The 18358-nt window shown below is 35.5% G+C and overlaps 1 protein-coding gene across 1 annotated transcript in view; it reads left to right on the forward strand.

Moving 5' to 3' along the window:
- The window catches only part of LOC311295501 (NACHT, LRR and PYD domains-containing protein 3-like), a 51032-nt gene extending 45542 nt beyond the window's left edge, over positions 1 to 5490 (forward strand). Inside the window, exons 9-10 of the mRNA XM_084416929.1 lie at positions 869 to 900; positions 984 to 5490. Coding sequence (XP_084273055.1) covers positions 869 to 900; positions 984 to 1510 — 559 coding nt within the window. The 3' untranslated portion in view covers positions 1511 to 5490. The remainder of the gene's footprint in view (positions 1 to 868; positions 901 to 983) is intronic.
- The last annotated feature ends 12868 nt before the right edge of the window (positions 5491 to 18358 follow it).

The raw sequence follows: 18358 nt of genomic DNA on the forward strand, positions 1-18358 counted from the left end.
TATTATATTTTAAAATAAATATTTTCTATTGTAATATATTGTAAAATGTAATTTTTTCCTGTGATCAAAGCTGAATTTATCACTTTCAAGCCCCAGAAAGCTAGTAAAGACATCATAAATGTAATCCATGTGACTCCAGCATATTAACCTTAATTTTATGAAGCGACACAAGTGCTTTGTTTGCGCAAAACATAATTTACCACTTTATTTACAAAATATGAATCTCCAAAGTGTTTATGAGAGCATCCTGACTTATGCGTGTTGTGTTGACATGAAAGCAGACTTTGTTGCATGAACGTGCGTTGGAGATGAATATTTTCTAAATAAAGTGGTAAATTGTTTTTTTGTGCAAACAAAGCACTCGCGTCGCTTCATAAAATTGAGGATAAAACAACTGAAGTTACATGGATTACTTTAATGACTGGTATAATTAAATAATGGTAGTAATTACTTTACTACCTTTTTGGGGATTGAAAGTGGTATTTGAATAGGCTGTCATTGGAGGGACAGAAAGCTCTAAGACTTTATTAAATACATATTAATTTGTGTTCCGAAGATGAATGAAAGATTTACGTGTTTGCAACGACACAAGGATGAGTAATTAATGACAGAATTTTATTTTTTTTGGTGAACTAACCCTTTAAAGGGACTTTGGTACTGTTGAGCACCCTTATCTGACAAAGGCAGTGTCACAGTAATACATAATTAACCCTACACAAAGTAACTTACCTACAAGAAAGAATGAAAGCAAGAAAGAAAGAGATAAAGAAAGTTTGTTCACAATATGATAAACTAGGTACATAACAGACACACTCTCTTTCTCTTTCTCTCTCTCTCTCTGTGTGTTTTTTTCTATTGTGGATCACAGAGGAGAGATCATGATTTCAAGACTACACAAATGTAAGTCCTCAAAGACACGGTTTTAGTATTTGTTGTTTTGTGGTTGTAAATGTTGGTGTTGTAATGTGTGTTCTTGTGTTCAGATGCCGTTGATCTCACACTGGATCCAAACACAGCAAACACTCAACTCATTCTGTCTGAGGAGAACAGAAAGGTGACGTGTGTGAATAAGCAGCAGTCGTATCCTGATCATCCAGAGAGATTTGACAAGTGTTTGCAGGTCCTGTGTCAAGAGAGTCTGACTGGACGCTGTTACTGGGAGGCTGAATGGAGTAGAACTATTTATATATCAGTGTCATATAAAGGAATTGAGAGGAAAGGATGGAGTGACTCTATGTTTGGACTGAATCAGAAGTCCTGGAGTCTGAAGTGCTCTGATGACAGATTCACTGTCTATCACAATAATAAGGAAACTGTTGTTTCTGCTGGTTCAGGATCCTGTAAGAGAGCAGGAGTGTGTGTGGACGTGTCGGTCGGCACTCTGTCCTTCTACAGCGTCTCTGACACACACACACTCACACACTTACACACATTCAACACCACATTCACTGAACCCCTCTATGCTGGATTTAGACTTCATTACAACTCTTCAGTGTTTCTGTCACATTAAACACACACACACACACAAAATCATGGGTTAAGACAAATGGGGGTGACACTGATACAACACACAGTGCATGCGTGCAATGAAAATACCGTAATACATGTGAACACAGTTGCACCAATATACCAAACTCCTCCCTTTTTAAACTGGAACCTAACATAGACCAAACTTAATATGGTCTAGCCTAAAACACATGCATTATTTTAAAGTGACCAACAAATTGAACTATTATGTTGTCTTGAACAATAATTATCTATTACTTAAACCTAAAGATTTAAAGATTTTCTACTTAGACCTTTACGTTGCCTTTGTAGATTGCGACGTTCTGTTTGCTTCCTGAATTTGATCAGGTTGACCTTCTGGGTCAGACGTTCCAGCTCTCTGCATTCCACCAACTGGCAAGCAATCAAAGATGTCATAATTGATCCCTTCTGGTTGCTGTTCTGAAAACCTTGATGGTAGCATGTGATCGACATCCACTTTAACATATCGATGGCCTTGCACATAGTAAGTCAGAGGTATTGTGCAATGCAGAATAGTGCCTAGTATTCAGACCGTGCCTGTCTGAAGTCTCGTCCCAACACCATCTCCCCCAAACTGAATGTCCGGAGTAACTTTTGATTTATTATGCCTTTTCTGCTGTTGCATCTGGTGCTTGGATACGACATTTGACAGAGATATGAAGTCAAAATTGTGAGAAATAAAGTCGCAATTGGGAGATATAAAGTCAGAATTGTGAGATATAAAGTCGCAATTGGGAGATATAAAGTCAGAATTGTGAGATATAAACTATTCTGAGGTAAATACTTGTTTTTTTGTGTTTTTTTTAAAGTCCGTCTTTTTTTTCCCTTGGAATTGGACTTTATATCTCACAATTCTGAGAAAAGATGTCAGGATTGCAAGATATAAACTCGCAATTATGTGTTATAAAGTCAGAATTGCATGATATAAAGTCGCAATTGCGAGAAAAAAAGTCAGAACTGTGAGATGTAAACTCGCAATTGTGAGATAAAAAGTCACAATTATCTTTTAAAATGTTTTATTTTGTGGCGGAAATAAGCTTCCATAGGTTTCAAAAGTAAAAAGGGATATTAAATAAAACATTACAAATATACCAAAAATACAAACAAAAACATTACCTCAGGAGGTGGGCCTAAACAAAAGAAAAAAATACCTCTAAAGGGGAAATTAACATTAACTTACCTATACATAAAAGAAAGAAAACAAAACAACTTATACCTTCCCTCACTCCCTGACTACCCATTAAACAGGAGAAACGACACAGGTATCCTCCTGGCATACAATTGTATCCTTGTATGCAAGTTCAAGGCCAAGAGCAATTTTACAGGCTTGTCTGAAAGTCAAATTCCTCTTGGATAAGAGACGCTAACGGTAAGCTTCATCTGATAACCACAGACAAGCTGATCCCTCAGAGCATCATTGATGAATTGGCCAAACTTGCATGTGCTAGCAAGTCTTTTCAAGTCAACTATGTAGTCTGTTAACGTTTTACCTTCTGTCTGATATCGTCTGTGAAATCTGAAGCGTTCAGCATATTGTTTTTGGCTTAAAATGTTTCAATCATATCTTTATAAGTCAGTTCTATCACCATCCTTGGTGGTTCAAATTCTTCAGTAGCCCATACTCTGTGGGACACAAGACACTCGGGAACATATCAGCTTTTATTTCTGCTGAAAAGTCATTTGCTGCCAGCCATCTTTCAAATCATTCTAAGTAAAAAAAATAAAAATTGTTCTTTCAAATTCAGGAACGCGGCCAATCATTGCCATTTTGCAGTCACTTTCATTTCCATTTATCACCTCCATATAAATCTGAATTATTATTTTATTTTTTTTACTCCAGTTTATTTTCTCCCATATCTGTTTTCGGGCCCTATTTTAACGATCTGAAACGCAAGTGTCAAAGCGCAAAGCGCAAGTAACTTTGTGGGCGGGTCTCGGCGCTGTTGCTATTTTCCCGGCGGGATAAATGACTCTTGCGCCGGGCGCAAATCTAAAAGGGGTTGGTCTGAAGTAGCTTCATTATTCATAGGTGTGGTTTGGGCGTAACGTGAAATAAACCAATCAGAGCATCATCTCACATTCCCTTTAAGAGCAGACGCACTTTTTCCTTGGCGTATTGCTATTATAACGGCGGATTTGCCAGGCGCGCGTCAAGAGCGGTTCACAGCCGAGGAGACCAACGCTCTCGTCACGGCCGTAAAAGAGAGAGAAGTGACATTGGGGATGGGAGAAACACACCCAAATTAGCTTCGGCTAAACAGGCATATAATAATGTGGGTAAATGTGTAAGCTAGATGTATGCTTTTATAATAAATTATTATATTTATAATAAACTATCTATCTATCTATCTATCTATCTATCGTAATAATATGATTTGCAAAAATGAAAACTGCTGCTTCTGTGTAGATTAGAGAATCACAGTGTATGAGCGTTTGTGCACTCTATACATTATGGTCAAGCATGCGCCCTTAAAATAGCATAATGAACAACGCGCATCGCGCCACTGACTTTAGACTAGGTTTTTTCTGGCCAGTGGCGCAATTGTTTTATGGAACAGTAAAATAGCACCAGGGAACGTTTGCGCCGGAACACGCCTCCTTTTTTGCGCTGAACCGCCCAGAGAGCGCAAGTTCATTCCCTAGTTTAGCGACGTGCTTCTGTGGAGGGAAAAGCGCGCTTTGCGCGGGTGCAAAATAGGAATGAAACATGCGTCGGTGTACAAAGTCAATTGCGCTGGGTGCAAGATAGGGCCCTTCTTGTACTTGTGATTTCTCCATGAAGTACTTACTATGGCCACTAGATGTCAGTCTTTTCTGGAGTTGCAGACTGACTACTCTCCTCCATTGCTCTGTGAGATCAGCTTGAAACTTTATAGTTTTAGTTGCTTCAATAACTGCCGAACTATTTGCAAATTCACTTGCACTTTCCTTCTCTGTGGAATTCAAGTTCTTGATGCCACTGTAGTGTTTTTATGGAAGAAAAGAAAGAGAGAGACACGGAGGTATAATATATGCCGTGTTTACTGGTGTTTTTTTTTTTTTTTACTTCCTCAGCCTGACTCTGATACAACACACAGTGCATAAGTGCAATAAAAATACATTAACAAAGTTGCACCAATATACCACAAATCATGGTTCATGTAACGGAGTCAAGTTAGTGAGAGCTGTGCAGGTAAACCTAACTCCCCTGATCTCAAGAGGTGCACTACCGACTGATGCTAGAGACTTTGGTCTTTAGCGTTCCTTGTTAGCACGCCCACCTCCCATGCTAGAGACGCTGGTTCAAATCCCTCTCAGAGCTTTACAAGTTGGACTGAAGGGGTTACATATACACTACAAGAGCGGGAAAATTAGGAACTATGTGACTGAGAAATATCAGACATTTCTCTGTTTCAGAGCATCATGCGGATGTTTCTCCAGATGTTTCTTGTGTCTCAATAAAGAGGGCAATTAGTTGTCTTCTGCTCTCACTACATATACAACTTTAAGGAAAATCCTTGAGTTTCTTCATCTAGCATGTGTTGAAAGCTGATTCTTCCAACATCCTGGACATTCTGGATGAACTCATGTGCTTAAATGTGTTTGAACACACTAGACTCGTCCTTCATCAGTGGGGGTTTTATAGCACTAATGAAAATGATCTTTGGGACGGTTGTCTTCACTGCGGGTCTGATTGGCTCTGCTCAGTTTCACACTCGCCACTGAACACTGATACATTATACATGTGGAATCCATTTGTTTTTCATGGTGTTTTTTTTTCAGAAGATAATCTCATTTTAGTTATGTTGAATTCTCAAAAATGTTTATAATTTAATGGGGTCATTAGATGTTTGAAAAAGATATTACACAGTACTGCTAGAGAAAAGAAGTATTTATGAAAACAGACTTCAGAATGCATTACCTTTTAGTTTAAACCATATTTGTTTGATTACATTTGATTCTTAATTTTTGTTATCTGTCAGATAGGCCTACTGTAAATTATTTTGATGTAATCATATATTGTGTTTTATCAGTTTTAAACTTAATAAATTGTACTTTATAAAAGTTGTATAATTGTTCTTTCCTTACCTTTAAAGAATTAATAAAATCATGAACAAGTCTTTACACAGACCCCACACTCCCTGGAAATTCAATGATTTATGTGTAAAACCACATTATCAGAGGAAGAACTACCTTCACATCCACATACAGTCATACATCAATAAAACTATCTTTTATTGTGATATTTTAATGACTACCAACCTTTTCACACCCAGTAGCCCAAATAATAAAGGGTTAGTTCACCCAAAAATGTCATTATTTACTCGCCCTCATATCGTTCCAAACCCGTTAGACTTTCATTCGTTCAACTTTGAAACACAAATGAAGATATTTTTAATGAAATTTGAGAGATTTCTGATTTCAAAACACTTTTGCTGCTATTTGTTATGGTTAACATGACTGAGGAGATGATCTATTCACAGCAAAAATGTATTAAATAAACACACAAAGAAAATCCAAACAGGGTAGATGACGACAATAATCCAAACAGTAAACGTATATATATATACATATGTATATATATATATATATATATATGTATATATATATATATAAATAACCAATTTGTATCAATACTTTGTGCACTTCCTGTAACAAACGCCAAAAAATAAACAATCTTGCAAGTTTATTGGTGAAAAAAAATAACTTTTTCTATTTGTTTCCATGAAGACTGTGAACAAGGATTAAATCATTTCAGGACTGAGATGAGACACTACTTCATATCTATCATATCATATCTATGTCTAATTTAAAGCAGAATGCAAGATTTAACGACCTTGTAACGGTCAAGGGGAGTGCCCTTGAGAGCCACCAGAGGGCACTCCACACCAGACTATCATGTTTCACTCACAAACTACATCTACCGTAATTCTCTGCCTGGACTCATCAGCACTCATTATCACATTCACCTGTGTCTCATTATCTTGTTTAGTTCACCCCATTTAAGCTTGGTTCACCCCATCACTCACTGCATAGTTTTGTTTTAGTGTTATACTGCATCTCTGAGCATTTTCCCTGGTTTCATGTCAGTATCTCAGTCAATGGATGGACGATCTGACAGGATTAACGTTACCGCTACCTCCGGTTGAGTGGCCTGACTTCTACACCTACCTGATAGAAACCGAGGGTAAAGAGAAACTGAGGGCATATAAATATATATAAATCTTTAGATGCCTACAGTATAACTATGTGCTGAATGGTCATGTAAAGACTTGTGTGGTACGAACCGCAGTTCTGCCTAGCCAGCACCAAGAAGACGACAATGTAAAGAGTGACATTACGGTGCAATTTTAATGATATGAATATTTTCTAGAAATAAAAATTCCAGTTACAGCATACTCATTTTTCATCGATTCTTGCACACAACAAGATGACATTTAATAATAAAAAATTATAATTTAAGCTCCTTATTATGTAGCCGAATCTGTGCTGGGGCCCGTTCTTCGTACGTTGCTTAAAACACCTGAGATCAAATTACACATCCAAGATGATATCATCGTGCTAATCATGATCTGGCTAATTAGGTTCTTCGAACACACTTGCCGGATATGATTAGTATCGCTGGATTGAGTTATCTGAGATAATTGCGCGTTCATGCGCTCGTTTAAAAGGGGATATGTATCGATAGTAGAAACATTGATCAGCAACGCTGCTATTGGCTGTTCAGCGTGGCCAAAGAGCGCGCTCAGTTTTCCTCCTCAGCAGAGCAAGAACCATAGACCATATATAAACTGGACACATCGACCCCATAGGTTTCAACGGAGAAAAGTGAAGCAAATTAGAAGCACTCACTTCCTGATGGCTGAGCGTACTGCGCAGACTCAAACTGAGCTTGACGACGTAGATGTGACGTGAGCAACCTGTCTGTCTTCTAGCTGTGCCAAGAGAAATCTGAATCATTCCCTTCCGAATCTTGCAGAGACGGAGAGCGTGAGTAGGAGCTGTCCATGAGCTAGAAGCAGGAGCAACTTGATGACTCTCTATGGGCTTCTGCCTTGACTTTATCAGACTTTATGCCTCCACGTCCCCCCGGTTTTCTGCGAGCTTCTCCTCCTGTCTATACGGTAATTTCCAGAGAGTCGTGTGGTTATGACGCAATCGTTAGCCTACTTTTACGGAATTCGAGCACTGGATTGACCCCCTGGCAATAACTAATAGTCGAAGTTTATTCGGAATTTTAATGTTTAATCAAAACGCCAGGGAACACCTCAAAGTCTGCAAAAGCCAGGAGAGAGGGCTGGCAAAAAGTAGCAGACAATTTAAATCTGTTAGAAGTATCTGTTTAAATCTGTTGGCCATGTTAGATGTTTGTATCACTTATTAGCCTATATTTTTGTAGTTTAATAATTGCATAATTACTTTGTTCATTGTAATAATGTCAGAGTCACCACACTAGAACATGGGAACAAATAAAAGTGAAGTACAAAAATATTCTACATAATGGTAATTTTTAGTTATATTATAGTCTCTTTTATAAAAGGCACTGTTAAATAAATGGTTGTCTGTTTATAAAAGCAACCAAGAAAAAGGCTGAGAAAAAAAAAGAAAATATCTTAGTAGCCTACACTGTAAAATAATTTTTCCTGCATTAAATGAAGGCCGTATAGTCATTTCAACTGTTAAATCTTGAGTAATGATGAATTGCTTTGACTTGTGAAAGTAAAAACTGATAAACTTATGTTAATGTAAAAATATTTTGCCATGCATCACTGATAACAATATCCCCCTGTGTGTCTGTGGTGTGAGCAGGAGCAGCGAGTAGTGCAGTACTGAAGTACACTATCACACATGATCAGATACCAGGCTCATATTGAAGATAAATAAAGGGCGAATTAAGATTCTACTTCTGTGTTTTATTTAATGATTCATTTCTATAAGTTTTTACATAGATACATCAACCATATAAGTGACCTTATATGCTATTGCTTAGCAACAGCCTAGCAACCACCCAGAAAACCCTAGTAACCACTCAGCAACTGCCGGACAATTCCATAGTTACTATACAAAACACCTAGCAACCGCCTGGAACACACTAGCAGATGGCAAACAATTAGGCTATATTTAATTTTTTTCATTAATGTACACTATACAAGTCAGACGTTTGGAATAATCAAGATTACAGTACAAACAGTAATGTTGTAAAAAAAAAAAATATTACAATATACTGCAATAGAAAATCTGTTAAAAATGTAAATGTAAATGTATTATTGTAAATGTAATTTATTCCTGTGATCAAAGCTGAATTTCAGCATCATTACCCGAGTCTCCAGTGTTATGTCATCCTTCTGATATGATCAGTTATTAATAAATGTTTGTATTATTATCAATGTTGAAAACTTGAAAGCTTAATATTTTTGTGGAAATTGTGGTACATTATTTTTTCCAGGATTCTTTGATGAATATGTGACAGGTTGAGTGTCTCTAATATTTTCTCTGGCTCTTAGTGAATTAGTTTTTCTATCTTGTTTGTGTTTTTGCTCTTGCCACATTTGTATTTCAGGTGCGTTACTGTACAGTATCTGTGATGAGAAGTGTTTGATATACAGTATCTGTGATGAGAAGCGTTTGATATACAGTATCTGTGATGAGAAGTGTTTCATATACAGTATCTGTGATGAGAAGTGTTTCATATACAGTATATGTGATGAGAAGTGTTTGATATACAGTATCTGTGATGAGAAGTGTTTCATATACAGTATCTGTGATGAGAAGTGTCTGATATACAGTATCTGTGATGAGAAGTGTTTCATATACAGTATATGTGATGAGAAGTGTTTGATATACAGTATCTGTGATGTGAAGTGTTTGATATACAGTATCTGTGATGTGAAGTGTTTGATATACAGTATCTGCTGTATCTGTGATGAGAAGTGTTTGATATACAGTATCTGTGATGTGAAGTGTTTGATATGCAGTATCTGCAGTATCTTTGATGAGAAGTGTTTGATATACAGTATCTGTGATGAGAAGTGTTTGATATACAGTATCTGTGATAAGAAGTGTTTGATATACAGTATCTGCAGTATCTGTGATGAGAAGTGTTTGATATACAGTATCTGTGATGAGAAGTGTTTGATATACAGTATCTGTGATGTGAAGTGTTTGATATACAGTATCTGCAGTATCTGTGATGAGAAGTGTTTGATATACAGTATATGTGATGAGAAGTGTTTGATATACAGTATCTGTGATGAGAAAGGTTTGATATACAGTATCTGTGATGAGAAAGGTTTGATATACAGTATCTGTGATGAGAAGCGTTTGATATACAGTATATGTGATGAGAAGTGTTTGATATACAGTATCTGTGATGAGAAGCGTTTGATATACAGTATCTGTGATGTGAAGCGTTTCATATACAGTATCTGTGATGAGAAGCGTTTGATATACAGTATCTGCAGTATCTGTGATGAGAAGTGTTTGATATACAGTATCTGTGATGAGAAGTGTTTGATATACAGCATCTGTGATGAGAAGTGTTTCATATACAGTATCTGTGATGAGAAGTGTTTGATATACAGTATCTGTGATGAGAAGTGTTTGATATACAGTATCTGTGATGAGAAGTGTCTGATATACAGTATCTGTGATGAGAAGCGTTTGATATACAGTATCTGTGATGAGAAGTGTCTGATATACAGTATCTGTGATGAGAAGCGTTTGATATACAGTATCTGTGATGAGAAGCGTTTGATATACAGTATCTGTGATGAGAAGCGTTTGATATACAGTATCTGTGATGAGAAGCGTTTGATATACAGTATCTGTGATGAGAAGTGTTTGATATACAGTATCTGTGATGAGAAGTGTTTGATATACAGTATCTGTGATGAGAAGTGTTTGATATACAGTATCTGTGATGAGAAGTGTTTGATATACAGTATCTGTGATGAGAAGTGTTTGATATACAGTATCTGTGATGAGAAGTGTTTGATATACAGTATCTGTGATGAGAAGTGTTTGATATACAGTATCTGTGATGAGAAGTGTTTGATATACAGTATCTGTGATGAGAAGCGTTTGATATACAGTATCTGCAGTATCTGTGATGAGGAGTGTCTGATATACAGTATCTGTGATGAGAAGTGTTTGATATACAGTATCTGTGATGAGGAGTGTCTGATATACAGTATCTGCAGTATCTGTGATGAGAAGCGTTTGATATACAGTATCTGTGATGAGAAGTGTTTGATATACAGTATCTGTGATGAGAAGCGTTTGATATACAGTATATGTGATGAGAAGTGTTTCATATACAGTATATGTGATGAGAAGTGTTTGATATACAGTATCTGTGATGAGAAGCGTTTGATATACAGTATCTGTGATGTGAAGCATTTGATATACAGTATCTGTATCTGTGATGAGAAGTGTTTCATATACAGTATCTGTGATGAGAAGCGTTTGATATACAGTATCTGTGATGAGAAGCATTTGATATACAGTATCTGTATCTGTGATGAGAAGTGTTTCATATACAGTATCTGTGATGAGAAGCATTTGATATACAGTATCTGTATCTGTGATGAGAAGTGTCTGATATACAGTATCTGTGATGAGAAGTGTCTGATATACAGTATCTGTGATGAGAAGCGTTTCATATACAGTATCTGTGATGAGAAGTGTTTGATATACAGTATCTGTGATGAGAAGTGTTTGATATACAGTATCTGTGATGAGAAGTGTTTCATATACAGTATCTGTGATGAGAAGTGTTTGATATACAGTATCTGTGATGAGAAGTGTCTGATATACAGTATCTGTGATGAGAAGTGTCTGATATACAGTATCTGTGATGAGAAGTGTCTGATATACAGTATCTGTGATGAGAAGCGTTTCATATACAGTATCTGTGATGAGAAGTGTTTGATATACAGTATCTGCGATGAGAAGTGTTTGATATACAGTATCTGTGATGAGAAGTGTTTCATATACAGTATCTGTGATGAGAAGTGTTTGATATACAGTATCTGTGATGAGAAGTGTTTCATATACAGTATCTGTGATGAGAAGTGTTTGATATACAGTATCTGTGATGAGAAGTGTTTGATATACAGTATCTGTGATGTGAAGCGTTTCATATACAGTATCTGTGATGAGAAGTGTTTGATATACAGTATCTGTGATGAGAAGTGTTTGATATACAGTATCTGTGATGAGAAGCGTTTGATATACAGTATCTGTGATGAGAAGTGTTTGATATTGTTGGAAACTTCTTTTCCTTCATCGAAGCAAGACCAGGAGATGTTGGGATCAAGTTCAAACAGAAGTTATTCTTTATTGAGAAATTCGCTGTACGTTGCTGCAGTCATCCAACAAATCTGACTAACGTAACTTTACATTGTATCTTATAGGCATTTCAGTGGGCTGTCCTTAAAGGTGCTGACCTTACACACAGCCTTAGGGAAGACCACTAAATCTAATCATCTAAAGACAATAGAGGCAATTACCCCCAACTGAGATAATGGTACCCCCCAAATTGTATAAACAACACATGGTCACGAGAACTAGGTAAACATTCACACGGTTCAAATCTCAGTAGGAAGATCAAAGACTAACAAAACCCCTTCAAAGGAAACTATGTTGAATCTAATCAGTAAATGGATGCCCTCATGGTCACCTTGAATGCCCAATACAGTATAGTTCACCTTAGTTTTTTATGTGATGTTATGTAAGGAAGTAGGATCAGCAGATCTAAAACATTCATAATTATAAACTATAGACCGGTTTCTCTGCTTCCACAATTTTCAAAAATTCTAGAAAAACTTTTTATCACTCATCTTGACAACTTTTTTGAAAAAAATAATAGATTTAATGAATGCCAGTATGGATTTAGAGCAAAAAGGGTAACATCATTTGCATTGTTAGATTTTATAGAAGAAATATCAAGTTCAGTAGATAACAAAATGCATACTATTGGAATATTTATTGATCTACAGAAGGTGTTTGATACCATCAATCATGAAATTTTGTTAGGAAAATTAGAGCGATATGGGATCCGAGGAAAGGTATTAGACTGGATAAAAAGTTATTTGACTCATCGAAAGCAGTTTGTGAAGCTGGGAGATTATTTTTCTGAATGCCTGGAAATTTCTTGTGGAGTCCCACAGGAGGCAGTGTTGGGCCCGAAATTGTTTCTTATTTACATTAATGATTTATGCCAAGTGTCTGAATTGAAATTAGTGTTGTTTGCTGATGACACTAATATTTTTTTGTTCAGGCAGTGATCTTCAGTTGCTAGTACAGGAGACAAATAAGGAATTAGAGAAAATTAAATTATGGTTTGATACAAACAAATTATCACTAAATTTAAAGAAAACAAAATTAATGATGTTTGGTAATGGTCGAAATAATTTGCAAATTGAAATTAAACTGGATGGAGTGATCATTGAAAAGGTTAATGAAATAAAATTGACACATTTTTCATAACTGACAATAAAGTGAACTGGAAACCTCACATTAGTCATGTTAGGAGTAAGGTTTCAAGGAGTATAGCAATAATTGGTAGAGCAAGGCAAGTTTTAAATCAGAAGTCTTTACGTATGCTCTTGTTCATTAGTTTTGCCATATTTCACTTATTGTGTAGACATGTGGGGAAACAATTACACCACAACAGTTCAGCCACTTGTCATTTTACACAAGAGAGCTTTAAGGATCATTCATGGGGCGGGTTATACCAATATATTTGTGTCCAAATTACTAAAATTTAAGGATTTGGTGGATTTACAGACTGTGCAAATTCCATATAGGGCAAATCGTAATGATTTACCTCAAAATGTACAAACGTTATTTACTCAGAGAGAAGGAGGGTATGTGTTGAGAGGAAAACTAAATTTCATATTACCAATGGTACACAGTAGGAAGAAAAGTTTTTGTGTTTCCATACAAGGGGTGAAACTGTGGAACAACTTAAATGAGAAGCTTAAGGAATGTCCAAATATAAAACAATTCAGGAAAAGATTTAAAGAAATGATTTTTGAACGTTATAAAAATGAAGGAAAATGAGTTGGTTAAGCCATAAATTTTGTTGCTAACATATTGCATAAATGTATGAAGATTTATGTGCTTGTGTTTTGTAAAAAAAAAAAAAGTGGATAATACCAAAGGAAGTAAACAAATGTAAAGAGTTTGAAAGAGGGGTGGGAATTAACAAGTGTTAAACTTCATCCCACTCCTTTTCAAGCAGCGGTGGATTTTATTTGTTTGATCATCAGTGTTCTTTCAATTATTGACTTAAGTTGTACATACTGTACACTTTTTCATTGTATGCTTGAAATAAAAAATAAAAAATAAAAAAAATATTCTTAAATTTGTAATCCTAAAATATACAGTATATGTGATGAGAAGTGTTTGATATACAGTATCTGCAGTATCTGTGATGAGAAGTGTTTGATATACAGTATCTGTGATGAGAAGTGTTTGATATACAGTATCTGTGATGAGAAGTGTTTGATATACAGTATCTGTGATGAGAAGCGTTTGATATACAGTATCTGTGATGAGAAGTGTTTGATATACAGTATCTGTGATGAGAAGTGTTTGATATACAGTATCTGTGATGAGAAGTGTTTGATATACAGTATCTGTGATGAGAAGTGTTTGATATACAGTATCTGCAGTATCTGTGATGAGAAGCGTTTGATATACAGTATCTGTGATGAGAAGCGTTTGATATACAGTATCTGTGATGAGAAGTGTTTGATATACAGTATCTGTGATGAGAAGTGTTTGATATACAGTATCTGTGATGAGAAGTGTCTGATATACAGTATATGTGATGAGAAGTGTTTGATATACAGTATCTGTGATGGGAGGCGTTTGATATACAGTATCTGTGATGTGAAGCATTTGATATACAGTATCTGCAGTATCTGTGATGAGAAGTGTTTGATATACAGTATCTGTGATGGGAAGCGTTTGATATACAGTATCTGCAGTATCTGTGATGAGAAGTGTTTGATATACAGTATCTGTGATGAGAAGCGTTTCATATACAGTATCTGTGATGAGAAGCGTTTCATATACAGTATCTGTGATGAGAAGTATTTGATATACAGTATCTGTGATGAGAAGTGTTTCATATACAGTATCTGTGATGAGAAGTGTTTGATATACAGTATCTGTGATGAGAAGTGTTTGATATACAGTATCTGTGATGAGAAGTGTTTGATATACAGTATCTGTGATGAGAAGTGTCTGATATACAGTATATGTGATGAGAAGTGTTTGATATACAGTATCTGTGATGGGAGGCGTTTGATATACAGTATCTGTGATGAGAAGTGTTTGATATACAGTATCTGTGATGAGAAGTGTTTGATATACAGTATCTGTGATGAGAAGTGTTTGATATACAGTATATGTGATGAGAAGTGTTTGATATACAGTATCTGTGATGAGAAGCATTTGATATACAGTATCTGTATCTGTGATGAGAAGTGTTTGATATACAGTATCTGTGATGAGAAGCGTTTCATATACAGTATCTGTGATGAGAAGTGTTTGATATACAGTATCTGTGATGAGAAGTGTTTGATATACAGTATATGTGATGAGAAGTGTTTGATATACAGTATCTGTGATGGGAGGCGTTTGATATACAGTATCTGTGATGAGAAGTGTTTGATATACAGTATCTGCAGTATCTGTGATGAGAAGTGTCTGATATACAGTATCTGTGATGAGAAGTGTTTGATATACAGTATCTGTGATGAGAAGCGTTTGATATACAGTATCTGCAGTATCTGTGATGAGAAGTGTTTGATATACAGTATCTGTGATGAGAAGCGTTTCATATACAGTATCTGTGATGAGAAGTGTTTGATATACAGTATCTGTGATGAGAAGTGTTTGATATACAGTATCTGTGATGAGAAGCGTTTGATATACAGTATCTGTGATGAGAAGTGTTTGATATACAGTATCTGTGATGAGAAGTGTTTGATATACAGTATCTGTGATGAGAAGTGTTTGATATACAGTATCTGTGATGAGAAGCATTTGATATACAGTATCTGTATCTGTGATGAGAAGTGTTTGATATACAGTATCTGTGATGAGAAGTGTTTGATATACAGTATCTGTGATGAGAAGTGTTTGATATACAGTATCTGTGATGAGAAGTGTTTGATATACAGTATCTGTGATGAGAAGTGTTTGATATACAGTATCTGTGATGAGAAGTGTTTGATATACAGTATCTGTGATGAGAAGCGTTTCATATACAGTATCTGTGATGAGAAGTGTTTGATATACAGTATCTGTGATGAGAAGTGTTTGATGTACAGTATCTGTGATGAGAAGCGTTTGATATACAGTATCTGTGATGAGAAGTGTTTGATATACAGTATCTGTGATGAGAAGTGTTTGATATACAGTATCTGTGATGTGAAGCGTTTCATATACAGTATCTGTGATGAGAAGTGTTTGATATACAGTATCTGTGATGAGAAGTGTTTGATATACAGTATCTGTGATGAGAAGTGTTTGATATACAGTATCTGTGATGAGAAGTGTTTGATATACAGTATCTGTGATGAGAAGTGTTTGATATACAGTATCTGTGATGAGAAGCATTTGATATACAGTATCTGTATCTGTGATGAGAAGTGTTTGATATACAGTATCTGTGATGAGAAGTGTTTGATATACAGTATCTGTGATGAGAAGTGTTTGATATACAGTATCTGTGATGAGAAGTGTTTGATATACAGTATCTGTGATGAGAAGTGTTTGATATACAGTATCTGTGATGAGAAGCGTTTCATATACAGTATCTGTGATGAGAAGTGTTTGATATACAGTATCTGTGATGTGAAGTGTTTGATATACAGTATCTGTGATGAGAAGTGTTTCATATACAGTATCTGTGATGAGAAGCGTTTCATATACAGTATCTGTGATGAGAAGTGTTTGATATACAGTATCTGTGATGAGAAGTGTTTGATATACAGTATCTGTGATGAGAAGTGTTTGATATACAGTATCTGTGATGAGAAGTGTTTGATATACAGTATCTGTGATGAGAAGTGTTTGATATACAGTATCTGTGATGAGAAGTGTTTGATATACAGTATCTGTGATGAGAAGTGTTTAATATACAGTATCTGCAGTATCTGTGATGAGAAGTGTCTGATATACAGTATCTGTGATGAGAAGTGTTTGATATACAGTATCTGTGATGAGAAGTGTTTCATATACAGTATCTGCAGTATCTGTGATGAGAAGTGTTTGATATACAGTATCTGTGATGAGAAGTGTTTCATATACAGTATCTGCAGTATCTGTGATGAGAAGTGTTTGATATACAGTATCTGTGATGTGAAGCGTTCAAAATTTTTGTCCTTTGTGTTATTAAATTAAACCAATAGATCTGCATTCTGATTCACTGAGGTGAAGCTGTTTGAAAGATTTGAAATATTATTATTAATTGTGATTTAATTTCTTTTGAGGTTGGACTGTTGTATATTTAAAAATTTATTTTCCTTTTTTTTATGTTAAGTTTCTTTACTGGTGTAAATACATCCACAGGCATATATAAAAATATAAATCCACATGTTAATGTCTGATGAGCTGAGCTGTGATACTGAAGCTTGACAGAAAATGGAGTTTATTTGCCTTTTTTATTGTTTCCTTTTTTTTTAGTGTTGTCACTTGCTTTAAGAGTGTTTATGCACTGATTTGATTTGTGATTTTGTCCTTTCTGTTAATGTTGAATTTATTATAGTGTCTCATTAACTGGGTATTTAATTGGTAAACTGTCAAGGGTACACTTTTAGAAAGCTTTTAGTTTAAGCTTTTAGTTTTTGCTTTTATTGAGTGCAAACGCACCTTGTACTTTTTACACTTTATTTGTGGCCTCTGGACAATAAAATCTTTGAGCTTTTTGGCCAATTTTTGTGTGTGGATCTTTTTTTTTTTTTTTCTTTTTTTTTTTACACTTTGGGACTAGTGTTTGGTGCTACGCCTTTCCATTCTCCCTAGAAAGCTTTTAGTGGAATAAGATTATGTTTGTGAAATAAACTTAAAACTTGTATTGTTTGGAAGTCACGTCTCTGCCTTTAATCCAATTATTAAAAGCAGGGTCCAGAGCCAGCAGGGTCCGTCATATCATTGTAAACACATTTGGGATGTTTTTATTTTATTATCCTGGGTGGTGAAATAACCTATTACCTGTAGTCTGGCTTTCATAATGCTTTTAGCCAAAGGTTACAGATAGATAAAAAAGTTCACCATTTAGCCTATTTGAAAAAATTGAACATTTGTAACATTATAAAATGTCTTTAATGTCACTTTTGATCAATTCAGTGTCCTTGCTGGATAAAAATTATAATTTATTTTTTTAAATTAACTTCACAATGTTAATTTACATGTTATTGCATGTATGCAAATATTTTTTTTTACATGGGGTTCCTGCTCTTTGATAACTGTCCCGCTCTCCTCAATGACATGAAAAACACTTTACAATCCAGCTATAATATGGTGATATTTACATAGACGGTGGTGTAGTAAGAGATACCACATATTAAGCTTAGGTGTACCACATCGCCCTAATTAACCCAATTCATCTATCAGTTAAAAAGCGATTTATTCATTTATATTTTTTACGTAAGTACTCACTTCAATATTTTGTTTAAAGTGGCACTTCTCTCCAGTCCAGTGCAGTTGCAGTAGAGTGCGTAGAGACGTAGCTCAACGTCATCACGTTCAGTCAGTTTGGGGCGGGGCTTGATGTTGATGATGACGCGGAACTCCTGTCAACCAATCAATTATACCTGTCTGTCTCAGAGAG

The sequence above is a fragment of the Rutilus rutilus genome, assembly GCF_951802725.1.
Source record: "Rutilus rutilus genome assembly, chromosome: 1".
In the NCBI taxonomy this organism is placed as follows: domain Eukaryota; kingdom Metazoa; phylum Chordata; class Actinopteri; order Cypriniformes; family Leuciscidae; genus Rutilus; species Rutilus rutilus.